Source organism: Enhydra lutris, unplaced genomic scaffold (assembly GCF_002288905.1).
Source record: "Enhydra lutris kenyoni isolate GAN:26980312 unplaced genomic scaffold, ASM228890v2 scaffoldscaffold6, whole genome shotgun sequence".
In the NCBI taxonomy this organism is placed as follows: Eukaryota; Metazoa; Chordata; class Mammalia; order Carnivora; family Mustelidae; genus Enhydra; species Enhydra lutris.
The window spans coordinates 5510404-5537801 of NW_019154090.1; the positions used below are offsets into that span (position 1 = coordinate 5510404).

The 27398-nt window shown below is 54.5% G+C and overlaps 1 protein-coding gene across 1 annotated transcript in view; it reads left to right on the plus strand.

Moving 5' to 3' along the window:
- The window catches only part of LOC111141703 (bone morphogenetic protein 7), an 88171-nt gene extending 62384 nt beyond the window's left edge, over positions 1-25787 (plus strand). Inside the window, exons 4-7 of the mRNA XM_022494473.1 lie at positions 10769-10966; positions 18830-18906; positions 20319-20429; positions 23727-25787. Coding sequence (XP_022350181.1) covers positions 10769-10966; positions 18830-18906; positions 20319-20429; positions 23727-23876 — 536 coding nt within the window. The 3' untranslated portion in view covers positions 23877-25787. The remainder of the gene's footprint in view (positions 1-10768; positions 10967-18829; positions 18907-20318; positions 20430-23726) is intronic.
- The last annotated feature ends 1611 nt before the right edge of the window (positions 25788-27398 follow it).

Genomic DNA, 27398 nt, shown 5'->3' on the forward strand with positions numbered 1-27398 from the left:
TGTGCATACCGAGGAGACAGGTTTGGCCTGGCGGCCTGGGTCGGGAAAGGACCACCCAAGCAGACCATCAGAGAGGGATAGAGTGAACGATGGCTAACTGGGGGTATGAATTTGGGGATCTTCGTGGGAATGAGATATAGCAAGTAAGCCCAGTGTTTCTGAAACCACGGGCTTCTGGCTACGCAGCTGCTTTCCCTCTGACCCCAGTGTCCCTCAGAATCCCCTGGGGGGCACGTTGAGACTAGTGATTCTTGCCCCCACCCCAGACCCATGGATGCTGAGTCCCTGAGGGCTGGGCCAGGAAGCTGCCTTTTCTCACGAGCTCCCTGAGTCACTTGGGGCCTGGCCCAGTGCTGACCTGCTGACAAAGTCATGCCCCGTGTTTTGGGGTACCTGCTAATAAGACCATGCTCAGGCTGAGCACCCCATCAGGTTAAATCCCTACCCCCGTGAAAGACCAGCAGAGCCTGCTGGGGAGTCCATGGATTTGGGGCTCCGTATGCCAGTGCACCACGGCTGTGCCGCCTGTGGGAGCCACGGGATCCCCGCCTCGGGGGCAACTGCTGGCATTAACCTAAACTCAGTGAGCATGGCTGCCTCCTATGGTACCTGGGCAAGCCGAGTTCCAGGGCAGTGGCACCCAGGCCCAGCCCCCAGTGCCCCCTTTGGGAGGAAAGGAGAAGGGGCACCGAGACTGGTACAACAGGTACAGTGTAATCCTGGTCCAGACCCTAGCAGCACCTTGTTGCTGCTAGGTGGCTGCCGGAATACGGAGCCTGTCCCATCTCAGAGGCCTCAGTTTTTTCACCCATACAATGGGCGTGTTGATGATAGTTATACTGGTGAGCTTGCTTCCAACCTAGTGAGGCACAGACATCATAGATCTTCTCTGAGAAGCTTTATGTTTGGTGTGATGTGAGCCTCCTGCCCACCGGGTCTCCAGGTCCCTCCTGAGACCACCCAGGATGTGTACGTCTGTTCCCTCTCCCAACAGCTGTGCTTTCCTGTTAGTACCCCTGGGGAGCAGTGAAGAGCATGCTTGTGCAGGGGAGAAGCCCATAAATGCTCCAGGCACCTGTGGCTCATTGGGAGCCAACAGGGGAGCAGTGTCTCATCCGGGGACAGGACGCTGTGGGAAGGAGGGCTGGCATCTACTTGTCTTTCCCTTTGTACAGAAGACAGGAGGAAAGGCAGCCAGCCCCGAGCCACACAGGGGGTGCCCCTGCTCCAGGGACGAGTGAGTGGGAGAGGAGAGGAGGCATGGATGGAGGGGTGCTGATGCCTTCTGGCTCCCCCAGAGCTAGAGAGAGCTAGCCAGCTGACAAGGGGACTGTCCCCGTGGTGCCGGTGAGGGCTGACCCCTCGCTGCGGGCCAGGCTGCCGGCTCGGGGCTCCTGTGCAGACCAGGGAATGGCCAGCAGCTCCCACACGGACCCCGGAGCCAGCGGCCCAGCCCTGCTCCTCGGACAGCCTCGTGTCATGTTGGGCAGCTGGTGCAGCCTCTCCATGCCTCATCCCTTCTTCTGTTCCATGGGTGCAATAATGATCAGGCAGAAGAGTGAATTCCTGTGAAATGCTGAGCCCTGGGCCCGGCACCCTGACCATGCTCCCTCCCGCATGCTCCTGTCATCATCATGGTTGCCGTCGACAAGCTTCGTGATCACGGTGACCCACCCAGGGAGTGTGGCTGTGAGCATCGACACGTTAGCAGACGAAGAAACCGAGGCCGAGAAGGGGGGTCCGCTTGCCTGAAGTCGCCCAGTTCCTCGGGCAGACCTGGGCTACGCACTGGTTCTGACTCCAGCCCCCCAGCCTCGCACTTTGCTGGGACGCCTCCCAGGAAATGTGGTCCACGGGAACCAGGCTTGGGGAGAGCGTACCTCATGAATGCCTGCCGGGTACATGGCTGGGCCCTGGGGACAGACAGCCCGGGACCCTACAGTGTCCTGCTTCCTGCTGGGGAAGGAAAGGGCTCGAGAAAGAACCCAAAGGACAGTGGGCTTCCCGCTCCTGGGACCAACAGAAGTGGCCAGCGCTGCATGTAACTTTTGTGGCCTCCCCCCTCTATTAAAAAGAAAAATAGTAAAAATGATGTTTCATGACCACAACAGGATAAAGATGAATAGAATCCTGGTTGGATTAAAAATGAAAACAATTTCTGTAACCCTCAAAAGTTTATGTGTCTTCTGACTTTAAGAGACATTAAAACATTTTCACGGGCTCCTAAAAGTACCCAGGCCTGGGCCCTGTGCCTGTGGACAGGACAGCCCTGGGTCTGGCGTCCCAGGCTGGGGAGCGATGCCGGCCTTTCCCTGCCCCAGCACCTGGGTGTTAGAACCTGCTTCCTGTAGTCGAGAGCCTCTCCGCCCACACTGGAAACACATTTCTTCACTCAACAAACATCTGATGAGCCCGGGATTGTTGTAGGCCCTGGGCTACGGCCTGAGGGATTTTGCCATCACGTCGCCCACAATCTCATTGGAAGGTGGAGAGTGACGAGACCGTACGCTAAAGGTCAGGGAGGAGGCGTGAAGACAAGTTCTGGGATCCTCAGGAGGGTTTATCTATGGTTTTTCCACTGCCATCTTCCGTCCCAAAGCCACAGGGAGAGGAAGACACTGCTTTGAACTGCAGGCACTTCTGTCCTTGCAGATGTGGAAACACCTGGACATTTGCTCCCAAGACAAGGACTTCAGCCTCTTGTTCTAGGTTATAACGTCCTCCCTCTCTCTCTCGCCCAGAGAAGAAATCACTCGGAGGCTCGGGAGGGCAGCGCCGAAAAGCCCAACTCTCCAATCCGAGAAGACAGTCTGGCGGTCCCTCCTGCCCACCTTGCCTCCAGCTGCTGCTCTCGGACACGGAGGGCCCCTTCTCCCGCCACCTGCCCCGTGTCTCCTTCCTTGTGTTCTGGACATCTGTGCGTAAAGGGAGCCTCGGGCTTCTCTCCTCGGGCGCGGGAGCACGTGCCTCTCTTCTCCATCCTCCCCGAGGGGATTGAATGGGATTGCAAGGCATTTAAAGGATTGAGGGCGTCTGCTGTCCCAGCGTTCGGCCCCGGAGGCCGGGCCGGGAGCGGGAGGTGAGCCACGCGCCCACGACAGCCGCAGAGGCTAAGCCGCATAAAGCCGAGGTTGGCGAGCAGTCCCGCCCTCAGCGCCGCTGGCTCGGAGGTGCCTTCGCCCTGCGATTGCTTCACATCCTGTTTGTGCAGAAGCCGAGTGAGAGACAGGAGGAGGCCTTGATGACCCAGAGGCTGGGATGGGTCCTTTCCGGGTTGGGTGCGCAGCCGTGGCTGGGACAACATGGGGTTACTGGGACCCGGCGGATGTCACAAGCGATACAGACGTTCTCACCCGTCACTTGGGCCTTGGTCCACGGAGACAAGTGGCTGGAGTTAACATGTTTTGCAGGATCCCGATCCGCAAGGGGCATTCTGCTGCTGCGGGCCTCCACCAGGGGGCCTCCACAGGGCCTCTGGGCCTGGAAAACAAAGAAATCACAAAACCAAGATGTCGCTTCCTCTGTGATGGGGCTGTGCTCTCTCTTCTCCCAAGAGGCCCCATTCGGGCTCCATGCCGCTTCCTGGGGAGCTTCCCCGGGGCTGGGCGCGCTGATTCTGTTCCTGCCTCCACAGGATCCGCCAGCAGTGGCCTGACGCACGCTGGCTCGTCCCTGTCCTCCAGGCCCAGAGTCCTGCCCCCACACCACCAACCCGGCTCCCCCTTGGAAGACCTTCCTCCTCATGCCTTGGGGAATCCTTCCTGCCGTCTGAGGCTCTGTAGGTTGTCCACGTTCATGCCCGAGCAATCTTTTCCTTCCTGTGTGTCTATCCACCTGGACTCGGCGATGGTGTGGTGGTCAAGTTCACAGCTTCCACACAGCTTCCCCCTCTGTAAATGTGGGATCGGGGGGCCTGCCTGAGCAGCAGCATGTGGAACGGCCCCAGCACAGTGCCTGGCACAGAGCAAACACTCGGTAATGTTTGTTCCTCGTCTTTATTGTGAGCCAGCAATGGAGAGAACCAACTCTGTCGGGAATGCTTCCACGGGCAAATGATAGACAACAAAAGTGCCTTATCTCGGGCAGTTATGGTTTCCTTTACAAGTCCGGAAGAGTGCGGATCCAGGGTTGGTTAGAGCAGAGGTCAGCAAACTTTTCCCATAAAGTACCACATAGTGAATTAAGTTTTAGGCTTTGTGGGCCAGATAGACTCTGTCACAGCTCCTCAACTGTGGCATTAGAGCATGAACGTGGGCGGTAAATATGTGCACCAATGTGCAAGGAGGTGTTCCAATAAAACTTTATTTGCAAAAACAGGCAGCAGGCTGGATTTGGCCCGCGGGCTGTAGTTGGCCAAGCCCTGGGCTACAGAATCAACAGTAGTCAAGATCTCCCTCCTGGCTCCACACTGTGTCCTAAGACTCACCACATCACATTTGGCGAGACGGTGGCCTCCATGTCCCCAAGCACGGAAGAAGGAAGCAGGCGGGCTAGAGGATCTTCTTTCCTTCTGCCTGCCTTTTTAGGGAGGAGACCATCTCTGAGCAGCCTGCAGTGCCCATCCTAAGAGGAGCTGTGTGGGAGCCTGGGAAGGGTCTTGGAGCAAGAGCAGGTCTAGAAAGTGGAGTTCCTCTCCATCAGCATGTTGACATCATGGGCCGCTCCTTCTCCGTGGGGGGCGCCCTCCTGAGCACCATACGATGTTTAGCACCGTCCCTGACCTCTACCCACAAGATGGAGAAGCACCTCCCTCAAGCCATAAAGCTCCAAAATGTCTCCAGACCTTGACCCGTGTCCCCAGGAAGCAGCAGTATCTCCAGCTTCGACGCACGAGATAAAAGGCCGCACAGGAGCCATTCTGCATCCTGATCAGGGTGGTGACCACATCAGTCTGTATGTTTGGGAAGACTCACTCATCTGTATACAAGATGTTCGTTTAAACACTAACATTTTAAAAAAAGGAAACCCAAAACACAAACAGAAGTAAAGCAGCCCACAAAGAGTCAAGCCATGCGTTCCACCAAAGAAGAAGAAAGCAGTGAGCCATTGCTCTGAGCCCACGCACCTGCCTACTGGGTAGACCAGATGTCTCGCCCATGGTGTATGGGTGCAGCCAGCACAGGGGGATCAGATCTACTGCTACTTTGGGAAGACCGTCCTCTCCTCCCTTGAGGAGGGCCTCTGGGCAGATTAAAATGCAGGACATCCCATTAACTTTGAATTTCAGATAAATAATAAATTATTACGCAGCATAAGTATGTCCCATATACTGCCAACATTATTCATTTCTCTGAAATTCAGATTCAGCCAGGCTTCCTGTATTTTAATTTGCAAAATCTGGCAAACCTGCTCTTGGGCAAATCTTCAGGTGGGTTGTTTGTTTTTTTTTAACTTATTAATTCTTAGCTAGACTATACATCTTTTCCAACTTCCCTGAAGACACAGACTTTATGGTTCAAGTATTTGGTTTCTCGTGCCTCCCTGTCTCCATCAGTTACTTCTCCCTCCAGCCATCAGCCCGGTGTATGTGGCCTGGCTCCCTAGTCGTGACACTCACCCTGGACATTTAGAAACTCACCATCAAAACAGATGCTTGCCCTGGCTTATGCTAAGTAAAGCCAATGCCCTGTGATATCATAAAGTGAAACAGAATTCTTCTGCCAGACAACCCACATGTCCTCTCCTCCAGTAAAACCCTTCTTGGCCCTTTTTGGGGAGGTATTAAAACAAAACAAAACAAAACCCCTATGCACGTACATACTCACATATGTTGGTATATGCTTTAAATTTCTTCTCTCCCAGGTGTGGTCACAGCTTATCTGATTCCACGCTTCCTTCCCCAGGCTGTGGGTGTAACCTCCAGGGTACAGGGCAGTGCCTGGCCCCTGCCTGTGCACCATGAGTATGTGTAAAAAAGATGAATGAATTATTTAGGTGCCTGGTCCATTAACTATCTGGGTAAAACGCCACATTGTCTCTGGAGTTCTGAGTTAAAAACTTGACGGCAAGGACGTACCTTTGCGTGTCTGTCCAGGAGTGGAGCTTGTCGTAGGGAGGATGTGTGCCAAGCTGTGGCTCGCCACCTGGGACCTGTGGCCTCCCAGGGGACACTTGTGAATGTGTGCAGACAATTTTGCTTGTCAGGACTCTGGGGGAGGGATGCTCCTAGGACACCTGTGCACCTCCTCCAGTGACCCCCAACGGCCTGAGTGCTGGGGGCCCAGGACCAGCCACTGTGTTGCCGCTGTTTGGTGAACATGCTGTGGCCTGTCTTGGAGCCCTGACCTGTGCTGGGGCAGTGGGTGGAGGGGACCACCCTGCCCTGACTTGCAGGGCACGTGGGCAGGACCCAGAGAGGCTGCCAAAGCGGGGAGTCTAGAGGAGAGCCTGGAGGGAAGGGGCTCATTTCTAGGCCATCCTCTTCCCCCCACACAAGCCTCATTGGGTCTCTCATCACCGAAGTCTGGCCACATCCCCTCTCCAGACCCTCTGTGACTGCCATACTACCTAGACTGTGATCCAGAGCCCCCACAAAGGCCCCCAGGGACCCAGCCTTATCACCGACCCCCCCTTCTGACCCTACTGCCTGTTCTTCAAACACACATCGTGTGTTCCTGCCTCCTGGACTTGGCATTGGCCGTTCTTTCCATGGGGAACATTCCTCCCCCAGAATACCCGTGGCTAAGAGGCCTTCTCTCCCTGACCAGTCCCCCCTTGTCCCTGCCCCGGACCCAGTCCTAGTTCCTTCGTGGCCACCATACTCCACATCCCTGGGCTTCTCTTCCTCCCTGGGGGGCGGGGGCCTTTGGGGGTTCCTCTGGCTCACTGCTGTGCCTGCACCTCGCACAGAGCCGGGCACACAGTAGGTGTTCATTAGTAGTTGCTGAATGAACAATGGGCCAACAATGGGGTGGTTGTTTTAAGCCTGGGACATTAACCTCATTGTCTGTCAGTAGGAGAGGATGAGGTAAAGGCATTTTCAGATGCGAGGCTCCTCTGTGGCCACAGGGGACGAGGTCAGGGTGTTTCGCTGATGGAGAAAGATGTCCACGGTGTATTGCATAAAACCCAGGTTTATATGAAACAGCGGTAACCGTACCATCCCAGTTATGAGGAACTGCACACACCTGTTTTTGTAGACACACGTGTATGCGGCTTAGACTAAACAATCACAGGGATTTAGTCATCTTGGTGGTTGGGGCAAGAAGCGAACTTCAGGACTGGTTTGATCCAGTGGTTCAGCAACATCACCGGAGATTCTGTGTCTGTCTCTCTGCTCTTCCTTCCACCAGATCAGCCCCATTTGAAAATGTGATCCTCTCGTGGTCTCTAGTTGGTGGCCATTTCTGGGGCTCCGTCCATTCCTCCTCCCTGTTTTTTCTGGGGAGAGAGAAGGTTGCTTTTGGATGCTAAGTGGGAAGTTTCTTGTCCAGAAACTTCCAGGGTACCTCTCCTCCATTCATTGGCTGCATTGGGTCCTAGGCCCATCCTTGAGCCAATCACCGTGGCTGGAAGATTAGTTGTTCGTTAAACCACAGGCCCACCCCTTTGGCCGGGGGGGGCCGCTAAGATACAAAGTCTGAAATGAAAATTGGGTTGGGTACCATAGAGAGGGGGCATGGGTGAGACAAATGGCCTCGTCCCCACTTTACAGATGAGGCCACTGAGGCCCCAGCCTCCAACTTTACCTCTTGGCCACACAGGGCAGTCAGTGGCAGATACGAGTGTGGACCCTCCAGAAGTGTCCCTTCTCCCCATGTCTGCCGATTGTTTCCCTGAGGCTGCGGGTCCCCGGGCCCGGCTGCGCTTGACCGCGGTGACAGCCGACCGGACACCCTCCCTCGGTGCCGCGCAGCCCGCTTGCAGCCCTCGGGTTTACTGTGCCTGGAACAGCATCAGGTTTTCAGGCGAGGCATTTTTATTTTGCCCTAAAAGCCTTCCAGGTGGGGCTAGGGCAAGATACAATCCCTAGGGGCTCCACTTTAATGGTTTCTTTTATAGAATCCTTCATATTATAAATGCGTGAACTCGAGGAAACCCTTGCTAAAGAATGCAGGAGAGCCGAACGTTCCAGGGGGTGAAGGTACAACAGTGGGGGATGGGGGACGCTTGCTCTTTTAAACACGAGCTGTGAGAACACCAAAGAAAACCTCTGGTGCCGATCTGGGCCCCGGGAGGCTGGGTTTCCTGACTTGGGCCCGTCTGGGGGGCTCCAGGTGAAGTTAATTCCAGACGTGGATGGGCCCAGCGCCCCCCAGAATCACTGCGTTCATTGGCCTCTGACCCCTCCAACCTAGCTGGAGGTTATGTATTTCTGTCCCTCGTACACAGCCTGGGTCCAGACTCTGCTCGGTCCCTTCCAAGCTGGGTGTCTTTGGGCAGGCTGTTTGGCCTCTGGGCTGTTCTCTCATGAGTGACATCAGCTTTCCTTGCCCTGTCTCTTGCTTTATTTTCCTTTGGAATATTTATCACCCTGCAGCATGACATCCGGTACGTATCGGGCGGTGGCCTGCGCTGCTGGCCTGTTCTCCTCTCCCAGCCCCACCCCACCCAGCAGCAGAACACAGGACATGGTCCTTGTTCCATCTGCTTTCTCCTCTCTGTCTCTCAGGTCCTGTATCCTCTGGGTGTCCTCCTTCTTCCCCCCCAAGTTCGTTCCAGATCCTCCCTAACTGGGCACCCGGTGTGAACCCTGCCCTCTCCGTGGTGGAGACTGGATGCCTGGGCTCAGCCGTCACTCTGCTGCCTAGTTACACCCCGTCCCCAGAGGAGCTCCTCCGTGTCACCCTGACCCACGCCCCGGGCCAGCGTTTCTCGAGCGTGTCCGACGTGCAGAGCTCTGTTCTGAGAAGCATCTGTGTGTTGAATGGCAGAGGCAGCACGTGAACCCGGGAAGTCTGGCACCAGGCCAGAACATGTTTGGTTCCGGATCCATCTCTCCCCGCTGGATCAGGGGCCACACTCATGCTGGGATGGTCCTGCCCACCCGCCAGCTTCCCTCCGGTGACAGGAGGACATTGCAAACAGCAGCCACCGAACCACACTGCGTTCTGTCTTCCATCCTCCCCTCCCCAGCCGATTCTCTCCACCTCACCCCAGCCCTGCCTCGGTTTCCCCACCTCTGTAAACGGCCCCTCCCTTCTTCCAGGTGCTTGGGCCCAGAGCGTGGAAGTCAGGGATGATTCTGCACCTTCTCACACTCTCTGTCTAGTCCCTCGGCAAATGCTGTCGGTTGTTTCTCTCCAAGTAGACCCAGGCTCTGTGGTTCTCGGCTTTGGATATGCTCTAGTTATGGGACTGTGGGCTGGAACTGGGAACGGTGCAGGGCACGTCCCTGTACATTTTCTTCTGCAACTTCCTGTGAATCTGTAATCATTTCAAAACAAAACCTTCAACATAAATTCCAAAGACCGATTTGAAAAATGAATCACCGAGGATCTGACTGTCTCTGGCCAGCTCTCTCCCCGCTGCCTGGGGCCAGCCCCGTCCTTCTGCCTGGACTGCCCAGTAGCCTCCCAGTGGCCCCCCGGGGGCACCCAAGGTGCTCTGTTAGAGACAACTCGGGGTGCCCCCTGCTCAGCTTGAACACCCCGTGGCTGCCACTTCGTGCCACTCTCTCAGCCCCCTGGTCCACAAACTGGGGGGGCTTAAAGCACTAGGGTTTTGTCCCCCCAGTCTGGAGGCCGGAAGTCCCAGGGCTGTTCCCCTTCCAAAGGCTTGAGGAATGAGTCCTTACTTGCCTCTTCTGGCTTCTTTGGTGTTGGTGTTTGTTGGCTGCTTTCCCTCAGTGTGTGTGTGTGTGTGTGTGTGTGTGTGTGTGTGTGTGTGTACACGCATGTGTGTGTCGGTGTCTCTGTGTCTTCACGTGGTCTTCCTCTAAGGACACCGGTCATTGGGTTAGCTGCCATCACCACCCTCGAGTCCGGTGTGACCTTATCTATGTCTGCGGAGATGCTATTTTCACAAATAAAGTCATACCCTGAGCTTCCAGGTAGACATGAATTCCTGTTCAACTCAGGAAACGGAATAAAAGCAGAGTGCTTGCTGTTGTCTGCAGGACCCCACATGATCTGTGCTCCAGATAGTCCCCCTGATTTATCCCACTGATCCCTCCTTCGTCCCTCCTCACTCCCAGTCTGTGCTCTAACCCAGCGGCAGTCTCTTCCCTGTTTTTTGAACACCCCACCTCGCTCCCACGTCCAAGCATTTACCTTTGCAGTACACTCTGCCCAGAATGCCTGTCCCCAGGACCCACATGGCTCCCTCCCTCGCTGTTACCCAGTCCTCTGCTCAAACAGCCTCTCCATGCCTAAGGTGGTCATCACTGGGCCTGTTTGCAACTGCTCCCACCCTCCTTGGGCAAACAGGGTTCTCCCACCTCTTGAAATTGGGTGGATCACATGACCTGCTTTGGCCAATGAAATGTAAGGGGCACTTTCATTAGCCGGAGCCCGCAAACCTCAGCCAGGTTCCTACACTGCGTGCACACGTATCAGCAGGGGCTACCGTGGTCTGTGCTGCCCGCCTGCCCCCCTGCCCCACTGCATGCACACCCAGAGGACCCCTCTGTGTGCTTCCCTGCTGTCTTCCAAGCCCCTGAGCAACCTGGCACAGAGTAAATGCTGAATAAGCACTTGCTAGATGGACCGATAGCAGGTGCATGAGTGGATCGTGAGGCGCGGGTGACGTCACGCCCACGCAGCCCCTCCCCGCGAACTGTTTCTCCTCTGAAATTGATCTTCTGTGCATTTGCCTGCTTCCTATCTAGGGCAGAGCATCAACCCCAAGCTGGCGGGCCTGATCGGGCGCCACGGGCCGCAGAACAAGCAGCCCTTCATGGTGGCCTTCTTCAAGGCCACGGAGGTCCACCTTCGCAGCACCCGCTCCACGGGGGGCAAGCAGCGCAGCCAGAACCGCTCCAAGACGCCCAAGAACCAGGAAGCCCTACGGGTGGCCAACGTGGCAGGTATGCCTGGGAGGCAGGAGGGTTAATGCACGGACCCGGGAACCCACAGTAGGACCCCGGTAGGCTTGTGACTCAAAATCCCATCCTGCGCGGAGCTCACCGCCTTAACTGTGTGTAAGTAGTAAGTTCATTTTGAAAGGCACGTAGCCAAGCATTAGTAGAACGATGCCAGTCGTGTAAATTTCCAAGTAGTCAAATTGACAGGTACAAATAAATGAAAGAAAGCTCTAGAAACATGAAGCGGGAAGACACCACACCACCTTCCCAGGGAGGCGCTACTTGCGAGTGAAAAGGAAGAAAAATGGGGGCGTTTGCTCTGTTTTCAATTTTAGTTCTTAAAGCGAAAGATACTTGAAACTCATGGCTCCTTTGACTAATGGGTGGTAGTGAGTTTTTTGTGTATTATTTGGGATACTTTTAGGTTTGTTTGAAATGTTTTGTTTTTATAAGTAAAAAAACCGAGCACTAGATCTTTCAGTGTATCTTAGGGGGTACTTTTTGGTTCATTGCCATGATGCATTATTGTAAGTAAAAACAAATTAAAAATAAAGGTAACATTTTCATAGCTAGCAATTCAAAGATTAGGAGGAAGTACTGGCTAGTGCGTGACTTCGGGGCCGGAGACATTTATAGGTACTTGCTGTAGGGTGTGCGTGGTGTTCTGTGGTTCTTGAGGCTCTGAGGAGGATGGCCTCCCATCTGATAGCAGGGGCAGATGTGGGGCTCAGAGAGGTTAAGTAACTTGTCCACGTGCACAAAGCAAGTGAGAGGCAGCCCCGGGATTTGAGCCTGCTTGGCTTCGCCAGGACACGCTCTGGTGCCCCCAGCGATCCTGTTAAGTGTCTTCTGATGATTTACCAGGCATTTGCTGAGCCTCACTTGGGCCTGCCTTTGCCAGCCTCGGGGCTTGGCTGCCACGTGGTCCTTTTCCCTCCAGCCTGACCAGGCCCCAGGATGTTGCTGGCATCCTGTGGCCTGGGGTTGCTGGGATGAGTTTGGGAGCTGGGTGGGCCTGGACCGGCCTCTTCAGCACTGGGGATGCCTGTGGCCTGCAGGCCCACATCCCGACCTGCCCCACGATCTCCAGCACACTGAGCGCCGCCTCTGAAATGATGCACCTCGATGCCGATAACTTCACCACCAAACCATTTTCCCCACAGACTGCGGAAATGACCACCCAGATCCCAAGAGCCCAGCTTGTGGCTGAAAGAAAACTCCTGCCTCGTCCCCTCACCGGGGCCAGCTGTGAGGCTGTCTGAGGGGTGCTCCCTCAGCTCCCCGTGTCTTAATCCCTGGGACTGGTGAATGTCTTACCTTACAAGGCACAGGGGGCCAAGGCTGCCAGTAGGATGCGGGTTACCATCAGCAGACTGTAGAATAGGGAGATAAGCCGGGATGGCCAGGCAGGCCCAGCATCCCACTGGAATCACGGGGGTCCTTCCGGAGGGAGAATCCAGCCTCACGTGGTCAGAGAGCTGTGAGGCCAGAGGAGAACGGAGAGTGTGACATCACCTGCTTTGGAGGTGGGGACGGGGTGTGGCATACGAGAAGGCGGGTGGCTTTTAGAAGCCGGAAGAGACAAGGAAGTGGATGTCTCCCTGAGCCTCCAGAAGGAAGACCGCCCCCTGACCCCTAGACTCGAGCCCGCCTTGGACCTCCGAACCACAGAGCTGGAAGGTGATGAACGGGCGTTGTTTTCAGCCGCCGCGTCTGGGATAGTTCGTTAACGCAGCCGTAGGAAGCGGAGCCACTATGTTTTACAGGGTGGTTTACGCCGCGCGACCCTGTGCCATCTCAGGGCTCAGGGTGGGCTCCAAAGCCAGGCAGGGTCCGCAGTGGGAACCAGGCTGCCGGCCATATGGGGAACTCGGAGCTGAGTTCCTCAGCTCTGCCCGCTCCTGGGCCCCGAGGCTGGCCCAGAGGGGCATGTTCAGGGGCGCACGGTGGCCAAGAAGCCCCCACTCCCAGACTAACCTTATATTAGCATCAGCTAATTTGGGTTCACGTAGCCAGTTTTTACATTTCTCTTTATTTTCCTTTTTGAAGGCAAAGAAAGGACTGGTCGCTTATGTTTGGTGGAGTTTTTAGAACAGGGTTTCCTGACCCCACGGGCCCCAGATGGCTTCAGTGTCTCTGAAGCTGGTGTGCAGGGACTCTGCAAGGCTTCTTCATGGGCCGGTGCATCCGCTCTGCTTTTAGGCTCTCGGAAGGCTCTGTAAGGCCTCCTGTCGAAAATCCTGCGGAATCCCTTAATTTGCAGTGGAAACCTCTTCTGTGTTGGCTCTAGCTGTTGGGGTCCCCTGGGGAAAGCCCAGCTATGGATCACCCTCTGGGTCTGGGCCAGGCTGGAGGTGGCTGTCCCTTATTAACAGGCCTGAGAGGCAAGGGATGGTGACTAGGGGATGGACACGTCCTGGAGGAGGGAGCTGCAGAGAAGGATGCCCCACCAAGAGCTCGGGGACCAGCAGGTACCCCGAGGCCTGGCTGGGTCCGCTGGACCAGAGTGATCCAGGCAGTGGGACCCACAGGCAGAGAGGCCTAGGGTGAGAAGCAGTGGGGCTCCTTTGAGGGGAGAGGGAGGCCGTGGAACAGGAGGAGGGTAGGGCTGGCAAGGTGAGCGAGATCAGGAGTTCCCTTAAGAGTCACATCTTGAGTTTGAATTTCATCCAAAACAAATTTGGAAGCCTTTGCAGAGCTTTAAGCTGTGGTGTGGGGGCAGGGATGATCAGATGATCCTCCTGGCTGTGCTGAGAATGTCGGGGAGCAAGGTGGGGTGCTCAGGAAGGGTCAGATGCCAGGTTTCTTTCCATATCAGCCAGGCAGCATGTGACGGCACAATCCATCCTGCAGACTCCAGCATCTTGCAGGCCTGCCGGATGTAATGAAGGCAGAGGGACCAGGCCTCACGCAGAATTCGACACCCGATTTCCTCCTGCATCCACACCAAACACTCCATTTACATAATCCCCAGGACGGGGCTCTCACTCCCTCACATGGCAGCCGTTCTAGCTTGCCTGGAATCTGCCTCCATCCTGGGACTTTCTACTTCCTAGTCCTTTTGGCAGTTTGTCTCAATCCTTCCCGGAAATTTAATTTTTAAAAAAATACCAAGGCCTGCCCCTCTCCTCCCACCCCAAGGCTTGGTAAACCAGAATGTCTGAATGTGTGTGTACGCATACATACACGTCCTTTTGAAGGGCTTTACCTCACGTGATGGCTGGTATCCTGCTGAACCCTCTCACGTGCTGATCTTTCATGTGTGGGAGGGACACACGCCCCTGCCTGTGGTCCGCTGCGAGGTCCCTGTAGGCTGATCACCCCCCACCCTGCCCCAGAGCCTTCCCCTGCTCTTAGGGGGTGTAGTTTGGGGTTGAAAGACTGTGTCCCACTTTTTTCTCCCCTCCCACGTTTGCACCCAACCTCCTAGGAATTAAACATCTTCCCCAAATGATCTGGGGGTTGTAACTTGTGAGCTGCTCGGGCAGGGGCTGGTCGAGGCAGATGAGGAATCTGCGTGGGTTCAGGGGGCCAGACCAGAGGGATGGGGGAGCTGGGAGTCTCCTTTGCGGGCATCTCTTCTTCCCTGTCCTAGTCTTTCTGCTAATATGAGGTCGTCAGGAAACAGGACTTTGACCGCTTTCTCCCAGAGCAGCCCCACAATCCGAGGAGGCCTAGAGAGGTAGTGCAGGTGGCTGGGTCTTTGGTGGCAGGTCCAGCACCCATCCCCCACTGACACCCACAGCTGGGCTTACAGGCTGCTCACAAAATCCAAATCCTGTTGGATTTCAATGTCTTGGGTTTCAACATTAAGCCAAATGTCATTGCTTTGCTTGAAGATAGGGTTGGGAAAAGTGACTCTCAGGCCTACACCTGCCCTGCCTCTGCTCATGGCAGACATTACTAATCAATGGTAGCACCTTCTTTTCACTGAGCCTCCCAAAGCTTCCAATCCTTGTTTACTCATGACATCAAGCAGCCAGCAGTGTTGGCACTTGATGTGAAACTTCTTTGCCACATCCCTGTCTCGAGCTAACATGTTTGGTCCTTCCACATCACTGCCTGAGGGATGCTCTCCCTCCTTTCCCTCTACCTTCCACCTCCCTCCAGTGAAGAGGGAGAAGGAGGCTGCGCACTGACGGTGCTACCTGCGGCTGTGGGCATGGCCACAGTGATGGAGGCTGTCTTTGGACTTCCACTCAGTGCATTCTAGACAGTATTCCAGATGGTCCAGTAGATCTCTTGAGGCTCTTCTCTGATGGCTCCCTTGACCTTTACCTTCATATCTTAATTACCACCCAGCCCTCCAGAGGCCCTCCTACCCCTGCAGCTAGCACCCCAGGCCCCCATTCCTTCTTTGTCCTCCCCTGGCGCCCAGCCTCGGAAGTCAGTCCAGCAAAGTAGACCTTCCGCCCCTCCCGCACTGCCTGCTGCTGAGCCCCGCTCATGCCTCTTCATCCTTAGAAGGCTCTAGTGCCTGCCTCTCTGTCCTTGGTCAGCAGCTACTGCGGTTAGGGTTCTTGCTGACCTTCTCGGTCATGGAGGGCACCCTCCTCTCCATTCCCCTACATCCTCGTCATGGAATTTTCCTCCTTTGGATGCTTCTCTGGCTGGCTCGTTTCCTTCTGGTTCTAACACAAACATCACTTCTTTGGAAGAACCTTCTGTGAGCACCCTCCGTCCCACAGCCTCCCTGGCAGCGCACCCTCCTCTTCTGTCTTGTTCTCCACCTCAACAGGATGCAGTTTCTGTTTACTCACTGGCTTACTGTCTGCCTCTGTCACTGGAAGACAAGTGCCCCCAGGGCAGGGCTTTGTTTTGTTCATACCTGTAGCTCTGATGCCTAAAACAGCATCTATAAACCAGTAGACACTCAGTATGGTTTGTATGAATGGATGGATGGATGGATGGATAGATGGATGGATGGATGGGTGCATGGATGCATGGATGGAGCACTAGGTACTGAGGTGGTGAGACTGTGCCCACCCCACCCTCACTGAGGCCATCTCAGGAGCTCTGAATGTCCCTGAGGGCCAGGATCCCTCCTGTAAAGACACATGCAATTTTGTCATAATGAATTCAATGTGATTTTTCTCACTGGTTGGCAAATCTTTAAAAATTGCTTTGCTGAACTGTAGATATAAGGATATGTACAAAATCAGGAGTATACACAGAGGCTGTTGGCGGTGGAAGTTGCACAGGATTGAACCCACCCAGCCGTGCATATGTGCTCATCTCAGACCTACGCATTTCCGGAAAGCCTGTTGGAGACCATTTTCTGATTGCTGTGCCCTCTGCTGCCCTCCCTCCCTGTCTTCTTCTCCTTGACCTTGTTCTTCCTTCTCTTTGTCCTTCCCACCCTCACTCCCCTCCCTCACCACTTCATTTCAGATTTGTTCCTAGCCTCGGAGTAGCCCGGGTGCCTGTACATTCATTACTTCTAGGACAACATAATGCCCAGCAGGAGTCCAAGGAGATCTTCCTGACTTACAGTGTGTGGTCGCCACGTGTGGCTCACACCCATTTCAACACAGATGGGGAAGTTGAGGTCCAGGGAAGGGAATTCAGTGATATCCTTTTTATCTTATTGTCTCTCATTAACCTAGAAGCCATACAGTTAGAATTCCTGGGGACAGCAGGAAACTGACGGGTATTTCACTTCTTCCAAACGTGGCTTGTTGTTGGGTTTGGAGGAAGCAGTCATTAACTCCAAATGGTTAAAGGGTGTGGGTGGGGTATGAAGTGTGTATATAGTTTTAACCTTTCCTCGCAGGTGGGCTGGAAAGATAATAATCGGCATCTGATGGCTATGAGCTGAGCGTTGTGCTAAACAGATTGGAACACACACGGCTGCCCCAGTAGGCACTTCCTCCTCGCTCTGCAGACCCCAAGGTCTAGGGGAACCAGGGTCTGACTCCGGAGCTGGAGCCATACCCCCTTGCCTGGTTCTGACCCACTGGTCAGACTCCACTCGGGAGCTGGTGTGCTCTGGGGTCTGCACCACCAGGGTCTTACCTGGGCTCTAGCTGACAACCACCCCCACACCAGATGCACCTTTCCAGGCAGGATCCCTTGGGTAGTTTGGCTGCAAGTCTCAGAAACACAGATCAGGTGGCTTCAACCACTAGGAAAGCCACTGACTCCCACTGCCAAGGTTGGGTGGGCATGAGGGTTGGTTGATCCAGAAAGTCAACAAGAATGAAAGCCCTGGCTTTCTGTCTTTGTCCCCCATGTTCAGTGTTGGCTTTTCCTCAAGACTGTGGCTGTATGTAACCATCCACACTCCTCCTTTGCTGTTCCCAGGCAACAGGGGCCAGAGATGAGCATCTTTTCTCATGGTCTTCCTTACGAATTAGGAAACTTTTTCCAGAAGCCCCCAGCATGCTGCCACCATGTCCTTTTGGCTTGAATGGGATCATTTGCTCTTATCTGAATCAATCCTCACTCCAAGGATGAGATAAGAGCTGGTGAGCTCAGTCCTGGCTTCTGAACCAGTCAGTGACAAGGGCTGGGGTTGCCACAAACCCCTGAGGCCACCAGGAGGGCCACTCTCCTAGCCATCTGAGAGAACTGACCGGGCAGGGAGAAATAGGTGTGTTTGGATGGCTCCCAAGTGCAGGTCAGGCGAGCAGACAACCCTAGATCGTCTCTTGGACTTTCCTCTCCACCCTGTGAGTGGTTCTTGTGTCCTTCACCCACTGGTGTGCATTACCTTCTGAGACACTGAGGCCTGGAAGGATCACAGCCATAGACAGAGGCATCGACTTCTTTATTTGTGTGTTAATGACACAAATATTGGTAGATACTGGGCTCTGGGGACCCAGTGGTGACCTCACAGTGTCACAGAGGCAACATTCGAGGGGAGACATGAATATCAAGTAGAGCCAGACTTAGAAAGATTACAAGAAGAAGCATTTCGGGTGGATGAGATAGCAAGTGCAAAGGTCCTGAGGTAGGAACAGGCTAGGTAGTACATCCACAGCACAGAAAGAAGACTGTGGCTTAGGAATCGGGGCCATATTGGGCCATACAGGCCAAGGGCAGGTGTTGAGACATTGCTCTGAGCATGAAAGAAAACCCTAGAAAGTTCTAGCTGGAGGAAAGACAAGTCATAGATAAGGGAAGAAAATGTCCATAGCTGTAAGATGAAAAATTGTGCAAGAACACCAGAATGTGTGTGTGTGTGTGTGTGTGTGTGTGTGAGGGGGGCGGTGGGGGCAGAGCTTCCTCCATGTTTCCAGGTGCTCAAACCCTAGCCCAGATGCCTGCAAACATTACATACTTCTGGAAAACCCCAGTGCATAGTTTTCGCTCCTCAAAGAAACCTCAGTACTGGTATGTCTCTCTGGGAGGTCAGTGGGATTGGCCTTTCCACCCTCTCATTTCTTCCTGGTGGTGGGGACTTTGTACCAGGCCCGGTCTGTGCCCCTCCCTGCTTCCCTTGAAGAGCGGGGAGCCTCGCAAGGCAGGCCGGCCTCAGCCGGTGAGCTTGGCCAGAGGCAGACCCCTCTGAGCAGGCCCCCGCAGCCAGCATGGTGGCACATGGGTTCCTATATGGAGTCCTGGCAGCGGTCAACATCCAGACAACACCTGTGCACCGAAAGGCCAAGGTCAACAGACGGATCCGGAGAGTGCTAGGGGCTAAGATGGCACAAGAGGGATGGGGGTGACGGCACTGCCTACCCAGGTCGTTTGCTAGGGATGAAAATGAGTTCTAAGGCTACGGGTCCTCAAACGGCTGTTGTGTTAGAAACGTCTCCTAGCTGAGTCTGTCTGTATTCACACCACTGCCTTGGACTGAGGGAGCCTTACCACGTGTGTGTGTTTCCTCTCCCCCGCCCGCACCCCTGTCTCCCGCCAATGCAGAAAACAGCAGCAGCGACCAGAGGCAGGCATGCAAGAAGCACGAGCTGTATGTCAGCTTCCGCGACCTGGGCTGGCAGGTAAGGACGGGGGCCCCGGTGGCGGGGGCTCCGGCGTGGGCGTCCCTGCACTCCCCCCACAGCAGCGGGCCTGCGTCCCATGTGTGCAGTGAGTCACGTTTCTCACCAGAATCAAGAGTTCTAAGCAGGGTGGAGACGTCAGGTTGAGGGTACAGGGACGCCTCGTGGCACGCAAGAGTAGAAACTTGGGGGGGATTCAGGAGAGACCCAGGAGCCCCCATACTCTGGACTCCGAGCCTCATTCGCTGCGGGAACTTGAACTCCATTCTGCAGCTGGCTGCTCCTCTCTGATGGGGCAGAGCCCGTCGCCTGCAGGCCCCCCCCCACCGCTGCTCTGTCCATCCCTCCCCTTCCATGATTCAGACTCCCCCGGGCAGGGGTGGATTGGCCCAGCTCGGGTTGGGTGCTTGGTCCTGCACCTGTCACCTGTTTGGGGATAAGCTTGTGTCATAGGACCATGACAGCTCCTTCCGGAATGATTCGGATGGAATGGGACTAAGGGCAGGGGATGAATCCTAGGACAGGCATGAGGGTCACACACTCTAATGACTGTTTATGAGCGTCTCTGACATTCTGGGCGCTCTTCCAGGCCCAGGAGACACAGCAGGGAGCATGACCCTCTGCCTGCCCTCATGGAGCTGAAGTATCCGGAATGGGGCTTTGAGATCCCCGAGATCAGTGGTTTTGTTGTCCACTCCTCAGCGGGCTTTTTTGTTGGGGGAGTCCGGACCCCTCCCTGGGGACCGTGCAACTAGCGGGACAGTAGCCCACAGCCGGTGTGGAGCCCTCCCGTGGGTCTGTGCCCCGTGGGGCGCCTGGCCATGCCTGCGTCCTGGTGCTGGAGCCCGACCCAGACTCCAGCTCCTCTGCAGACAGAGTCCACGGAATTGAGTCCGTAGGGGTGTGCGTGCTATCTGAACGGCATCCCCGGGTGGACCGAACCCTAAAGGCAGGCCTGGCTGTGAGCGTCCTTGACCAAGCCATGCATGTGCACCAGGCGTGGGCGGGCTCGTCTACACAGTCATTTCATTCTCAGTGTTGAGGGTGAGTCGTCGCTCTCCCACGTTGCTCAAAGCAAACTGCCAACTTGTAACCACCTCTGACAGAGCTAGAGTTGACGCCCCCCCTTACCCCCCACCCCCGCCCTGGTCACACATCTCTGGGCCACCTCCCAGCAAGGCCATGCGGGCATCCTTTCTGGGCTCAGCCCAGCCCCTGGGTGGTCTTCGCCTCATTTTGCCTTCTGCGGGGACTGTGATCGTTCAGCCTCCGCTTCTCCTGCTTCTGTGGGACCCCCAGCTGCTCAGGACGGTGTGGGCTGTGTCTTTGTCCCCTGGAAGCACGGAGCCTGGCCCGCAGGAGGGGGTTGGGGCGTGAGAGGTCATGTGGGGCTCATGCTGTCCCTCCTGCAGGACTGGATCATCGCTCCTGAAGGCTATGCTGCTTACTACTGTGAGGGCGAGTGTGCCTTTCCTCTGAACTCTTACATGAACGCCACCAACCACGCCATCGTGCAGACGCTGGTGAGTGTGGCTTGCATGCCCTCTGGGCGGGCTCAGCCGGGGCAGGGGCGCACGGGACTCTGCCTAGCACTCCTCTGGACTGGGGCCCTGACTTTTCGTGGGCCTTGGGCTCTCCTCCTGGAGTAGGCCCCTTCCTCCATTAAAAAAAAAAGAAAGAAAAGAAAAGTTTAAAATCAGACTTTATAACAGCATTGGCGTAAAGATGTGTGTAGTCTCTGACCCTAAAGTTCACAGATTTCTCCCAATTCGGAAAGAAAGAAGAGCAGTTTCAGGAGCTCCTAAAGGTATCTTGGATAATGTCCCTGTGCCTCATGGTGACGTTAGCCCTGGCCCTGCCTGTCTCTGGGAGACTGTTCTCGGTTGCCCACGTGTCTGCTCATCATCCATGAGTGTCCCCACCCCCGGCCCCCACAGTCCGGGCTTCCGTGGGTTCAGGCCGGCTCGAGAGCCCGTCCCTCCCCCTTGTCCCCGAGCTCAGGTCTTTGCTTCCTAGCCTTGATCTTTGGGGTTCAGCCATCCAAGGGCATCTCCTGCAGGTAGACGCTGCACTGGGAGCTGAGGACACCGCAGGGAGCAGCCGAGACCTGTTCCCTGCCCTTGGGGCTCAGTTTCCAGGGAGAGAAGTAGTCAGGTGAGCAAAGGAGGAAGGGGGAGGAAGCTGGTAGACAGGACCACCGGCCAGAGAGATGGGGTGGGGCAGGGGCCTTTTCAGGCTGAACTTCCCTGGGATCCTTGGAGGATTCACTGTGATAAGAAGATAAGCTCTTAACAGGGTACCCAGCCCTGCTGACTCTTGGAAGAAGTGATTAACAACTCTACGGAAAACAGCAACAGTGATAAAAATTCGGAACTTGGTTCTTTGGCCTAGAATCTGAGGCTCAGGGGTCTTGGTTGTCTAGCTCCTTGCCATGAACATCATGGGGGCCTTTCCCTGGCTTGAATGCTCCTGGTGATGGGGAGCTCACGACCCGGGGCCATCCCTTCTGTCCTACAGTTGTTTGTTCTGAAGCTTTTGGCTTCTTTTATTTAGTGGCAAACTTGTTCCTGCCCCACATGTTATGTCTTGGGAAAAAAGCTCCCCTATTCCTTTCATTTGGACCTCTGTCTGCCCTTCGAGGGAAGGCTTCTCTGGCTTCTCTTTTAGCCATGCTTTTCCAAGGCCCTTCCTTCCCCAGAGGTAAACTCTGAAGTCCTGCTTGGGATTGAAAGGCCTTGGTCTGGAAACGAATAGTGCTCCCAACCTGTTTCTTGGCCTGGGCCTGTTCTCCCATGCCTGCGTGTGCCCTAGGGTCTGGCCCTGATGCCCCTGGGAGGTGCCGGGGGGGCCTCCCACCTGCCAAGGGCACACCTCTACCCTCTGACCTGCTTCATGGCCCATACAGGGGGAGCCTGGCTGTCCCCTGATCACCCACTCAGTCCGCGTGTCACGAAGGAGCTCTGGAATCAGAACGAGCTAATTATTCTGCAAAGAAATTCTGTGGTCCTGCTTAAAAAGGGGGAAGGGAGGGAAAAATAAAGTAAGACGAAAATCGAGAGGGAGGCAAGCCATAAGAGACTCTGAGCTCTAGGAAACTGAGGGCTGCTGGAAGGGAGGTGAGTGGGACAACGGGGTCACTGGGGGATGGACATGAAGGAGGGCACTTGGCCGAATGAGCACTGGATGTTGTATGCAACAGATGAGTCACGAAATTCTACCTCTGAAGCAAATAAAAAAAGGGGGGGATCCTTGCCTTTGGGGGTCCTGGTGAAAAACACAGGAAATGAGCTGATGTCTGGGATTTGCTTTCAAATTATTCAAGGATGGAGGAGCTGGGGGGAAGGTTTAGATTTGTAAGGTTTGAAATCGTCCATAATAAAAAGCTTCTAAGTTTGCTGTCTTATGTCAGAGGTCACAGGCTGGAGGCTTCCAGAATGCTTTCACTTGGCATGCGCAGTGTGTTGGAAACCTGGAGGTTTCATATGCAAACAAAGCAGAACTAAATCCCTGGCCTGTCCTGGACACTGGGCACACCCGCTGCACTGGCCTTGATTGGCCGAGGTCAGCGGGCAGCATCTGCCTTGGGTTTGCCCCAACCCTCACTATCCCCTCTTGTCTTACCCTTGCCTCCTTCACTCGTTGGGTGGTGCCTGCGTGTCCCCTTCGGGCCTTTGAGTTTGTTTGCCACCCCCACCCCCGCCTTTGTCTGCTGCGAGGTGCCTGGAATCCCAGAGCAGGAAGGAGCAGTAAACCCGAGCGGCATCTGGCTTCATCCCTTCATCCGTCCCTTCTAGACCCCCTTCTTTCTCGCGGACGTCCAACCAAGTGTTTGCCCAGTTTTGTCCTCCAAGTTTTACTGCTCAAGAGGCAGAAGCATCTAGGACAATTTAGACCTGCACCGTCCGATCCGGTGACCACTTTTACACGTGGCTCTTGAGCACTGGAAATATGGCCGATCTGAATCAAGGTGCCTTGTCAGTGTAAAATACACGCTAGGTTTTAAAGACTTAGTGCAGAAAAAAAAAAAAGATTCTTTGTGGTAAGTGCGTGTTGAAACGATAATATGTTTGAGATACCAGGTTAAATGAAATACTGTATTTAATTTTACCTATTTCTTCTTCATCTTTCCAAACGTGGCCGCTAGAATGTTTTAAATTACATGTGTGACTTTCATTGTGTTTTTCTTGGACAGGACGGGTCTAGCCCAGAGGTCAGCCGCCTTTCTCTGAAAAAGGCCAGATGGTAAATATTTTTAGCCTCGTGAGTCAGAAGGCCTCTGTTGCATCTCCTAAGCTCAGGCCTTCGCAGGGTAGAGGCAGCCCTGGGTACTCTGGAACCCGTGGGCTTGGCCGGGTGCTAATAAAACTTTATCCACAAAACCAGGCCTCGGGACGGGATTTGACCTGCTGACCCACTCTGTCTAACTCGGGTGTTCTCCACTAGGGACAGATCTGCCTCCCAGGAGACATTTGGCAATGTCTGGAGACGTTTTGGGCGGTCGTGGTTGGGGGCTGAGGGTCTCTGGCTCCTGGTGGTGGAGCAGAGAGACGCGGTGAACACTGTGCGGTGCGTAGGACCGCGGGGTGGTGGAGAGCCACCTGGCCGCTAACTCCCCAGCTGTGGACACCTCTGTGCTCTGGTCTCCTGGTCTGTGCACCAGAGGTTATGTGTCACGGGCCAGAACTGGAAGTGTGACGTGTGGTGACTCTCAAGGGGGAGTATCACGTGCGTCATTTTGTCTAAGCAGCTGGCGTTCCTTATAGAACGGGAGTAGGGACCCAGCGCTGCTCACCAATGCCGCCATTCTTTGTGTGTTCCAGGTCCATTTCATCAACCCCGAAACGGTGCCCAAGCCGTGCTGTGCCCCCACTCAGCTCAACGCCATCTCAGTCCTCTACTTCGACGACAGCTCCAATGTCATCCTGAAGAAATACAGAAACATGGTCGTCCGAGCCTGTGGCTGCCACTAGCACCTCACGGAGGTCAGACCCGCGGGCACTACACTGTTCTGGAGTCCTTGGTCTCCCACCACCCAGTGCCTCCCACCACCCAGCACCGCAATTGCCTTTCGCGAGACCTGCCCCGCCCCCATCCCCGACCTTAAGGGCGTAGGAGGATTAAGGAATTGGAGAGGCAAATGCCTTTTGATCAGGTTTTCATCAGCCTCCTATGGACAAGATCCTACACGCTGCTACAGGCAAAACCTAAAGGAAAGAAAATATATAAAGAAAAATTGCCCAGACCTGATCATTGGCTGTGAAGTGTCAGCCATGCACTGACTCATTCCCAGGGGTCATTAGGAGCACCCTTCAGCCAGGACACCCAGCAGCAGGAGGAAGGGGGCATGGCGAGGGGTGGGCACGTTTGCGTCTGTGTGCAAGGAAAGTTGACACGGAAGTTCCTGTAATAAATGTCACAATAAAACGAATGAATGAAAATGGTTAGGATGTTACAGATATATTTTCCTAAACAATTTATCCCCATTTCTTGGTTTACTCTGACTTCATAAACAGAAGCCATGGCCTGCGGAGGCAGGGGAGGCCCCCTCTCCGTTCCATTCTGGTTTCATTCTGAGGCTTGCAGAGGCCTGCTGTTTACATAGACTTGCCCAAATCCAAGATTTGACTGGGAAGGGAGAGGGCAAATTTCTGCTTGGAGGAGGGGATGTGTTAACCTTGAAGGAAAAATATGTCCCGTCCTTCAGTTGGGTGCATGGTGGCGGAAATTAAAATAGGCGTGAGAAGCGCCGACAGATGGTTGGAATTGGTTTTGTAGCTCTCCTAGTGGTAGAAAATCAACATGGAATGACAGGGCGGAAGGGACAGCAATTGGGAGAGCCCACACCTTGACTCTGAACTCTAGCTAACATGGCCTATTTTAAGAAGTGTCAATGAACCCTCACTCTAGTTGGGGGTGGGGTGAGCAGGCATGCTGTCCCTCCCACAGGTGGGTTCCCCTGTTGGTCATGATTAGCAGCATTCTGGAGTCCAGGTGCCAGCCAGGGTCGCTGTAGCCACTGTTCTCATTTGCAGACCCCTACAAGCACTCTGCAAACTATCAGCTCCTTGAGGTAAGGAGCAGATGGCATGGTGGAGATCTGCTAGGTGCAGGATATGGTGGACATGAATCTCAAATGGAAGGATCTAGACACTGCCTTGAGAGTGACGTCCTAATTGAGCCTTCCAATTCAAAGGTGCCATCTCTGATGTGGCTCTTGGCGTGAGCCTCCCTGGCCTTGGCCTGCGGGTCCCCTAAATGCTGTGCACCCAGCCTCCAGCTGCAATGTAGGCCTTGTGGAGCTCTGGTCTGTCTGTAAACAAAGAGCAGGGTTACCCAGGTGAGGCCTGTGCCCCTGGAACCCGGTCCAGCAGGGAATCATTTCTCCATCTTGATTAAGTTGGTTCCTAGAAACACTGGGGTCCCGTTATTATTTTCTTTTATTTTTCTTCTTCAGTAGCTTAGGCTGCAGCCTCCAATCTGCCTGGTCAATGGGGGAAGAGTCACTGTTTTTGCCGTACTTTGTTTTATCTGTTGGCAGATCTGGGGATTTCTGTGTGGTTCGCTCTTGGTGCAAGTTTTCTCACCATCCACGCCCCACCTGGTTTCTGGCTAGCATCCTTTGTACATTGAAACATGTAAATAGTTGTTACAAAACAAATTATTTATGTCCATTGGAAGCTCATTTTACACTCTCCTTCAGTCCCTTGTTCAGGATGATGAGCTCACTTTCCCCAGCCTGTTTGTTTTCTTATTTAAGACTATTTATTAACGATCAGACCAATGTACCTTCAGCTTTTGTATAGAGCAGCCTTCAGCGAATTTTCTGTATAAATAGACAAAATAAAAAGGGTTTTGACTTTTCAATAAAAGAAGACATTTGGTTCTGATTCTTGGGGCCATGTATGTCCGTGTGTTTTTTCTCTCAACTCCTGGACTTTGGAGTTCTGTTGGTTTGCTAAGAACTCTCTGCCTTGGCCCCACCATTAACACGCTGTTCATCATCCAGGCCCTGGGGAGAAAGGGGTGCTGGTCAACATTTGCTGCAGCTGTGTGGGGCTCCAGGCAGGAGAGATGGAACCCAACAATAAATGGGAATTTGGTAGGCTCCACTACAAAGATCCTTGATTGAATTACAGTGCAGCTGTCAACAGCTGTTTCAAAGAGGCAGGGGGTAAATTAGCTGTGTTTACTGCTAACATAGTTTAAAGATGTAGTCATCCCAATAAAATAGAGGCGCAAGAAAGAAAGGAAAAAAAAAGAAAGGCAGGGTGGGGGATGTGTACACCCAAAACTAAGGCAGCACAGGCCCCAGAGCCAACATTGTCCAGTGCAAATTATTTCAGTGGTTTTGGGGCTGCTGTTGGCTCCTAGCTCAAGACATGGAGGGACCTCTGGGGGCCTGGTGGGGGACGGGCCTGCCGCCTCACTATGCACAGAGCTCACTCAGCCATGCAGCATGGAACAACAGCTCTGGTTCCTTCTGCCTTTGAAGTGCACACTGAGGTCACCTGATGGATGTTAGAACCCCAGCTGTTACTTGGCCAGACTTTTCGCTCTTCTCCTGTTGCCTCCAGTGAAGCAGCCGCTCCTAACAAGTTCCAGCCCCTGTGATCTCCAAACCCTCCTGTCACTGTCCCGATGGGCGAGTTAGCTTTTGTTCTGTTTCCAGGCCAAGGACCAGAGCCACAACCCGGAGGGCCAGATGTGGCCTGCAGACGTGTCTTCTCCCCCCACCCCACGTGGTGTTTATACATCTTCAAAAAGTGAATCTGTGGCCAACTGTTTTTGAGAACCAGAAGGTTGGGGGTGAAAAAAAATCCCCAATGCTGGCTTCCCTGGAGAAATGGCAGAGCTGGCTACCTGGGCCGCATTTCTGCACGGAAACTCTGGGCTGGAGCCAAAGTGTGGTTGTTGCCACAGTCACCACTACTCCCAAGCGCCTCCCCCATGGAGGGGTGAATGTCAGTTGCTGTTTCAATACTCACAGAAAGCTGTGTATTTGTTCCCATGTGTTTGTTAGGAGGAGGAAGGTAAAAGCTGGGCAGAGAGGGCCACACCTTCAGGAAGAAGCAGAAAGGACACATTCTTCATGCCTGGCTCACCGCCCCCCACCCCCCCGTCTGGCACCTACCCGGGCCCCTGTAGGCAGGTGTGTCTGTGGCTGCGGCACCACACGTGGCCTCATCTTTTGCCGTCACATTTCCTTTCCTGCTTTCCAGCTCTCTTGCTCGTTTTCACCTTGGAGCCGTTTCTTGTCGCCTGCTCTCTCGACCCTGCTCTCTGAGCTCCCGTGTGGGGTCCCCCTGCTCCCACTGCTTGGCCTGACGTCCCCGCTGGCCATGCTGAGTGGGCACAGAGAGGTGAAGGTGTTTACTCAAAAGTCCCCAGCGACTAAGTACTGGATCTGGGATCTGAGCCCCAGAGCCCGGTCTCCCCTGAGCTCGCTGGAGCTGCTCGTGAAAGTGGGGATCCCTGGCCCCCCAGCCCCAACC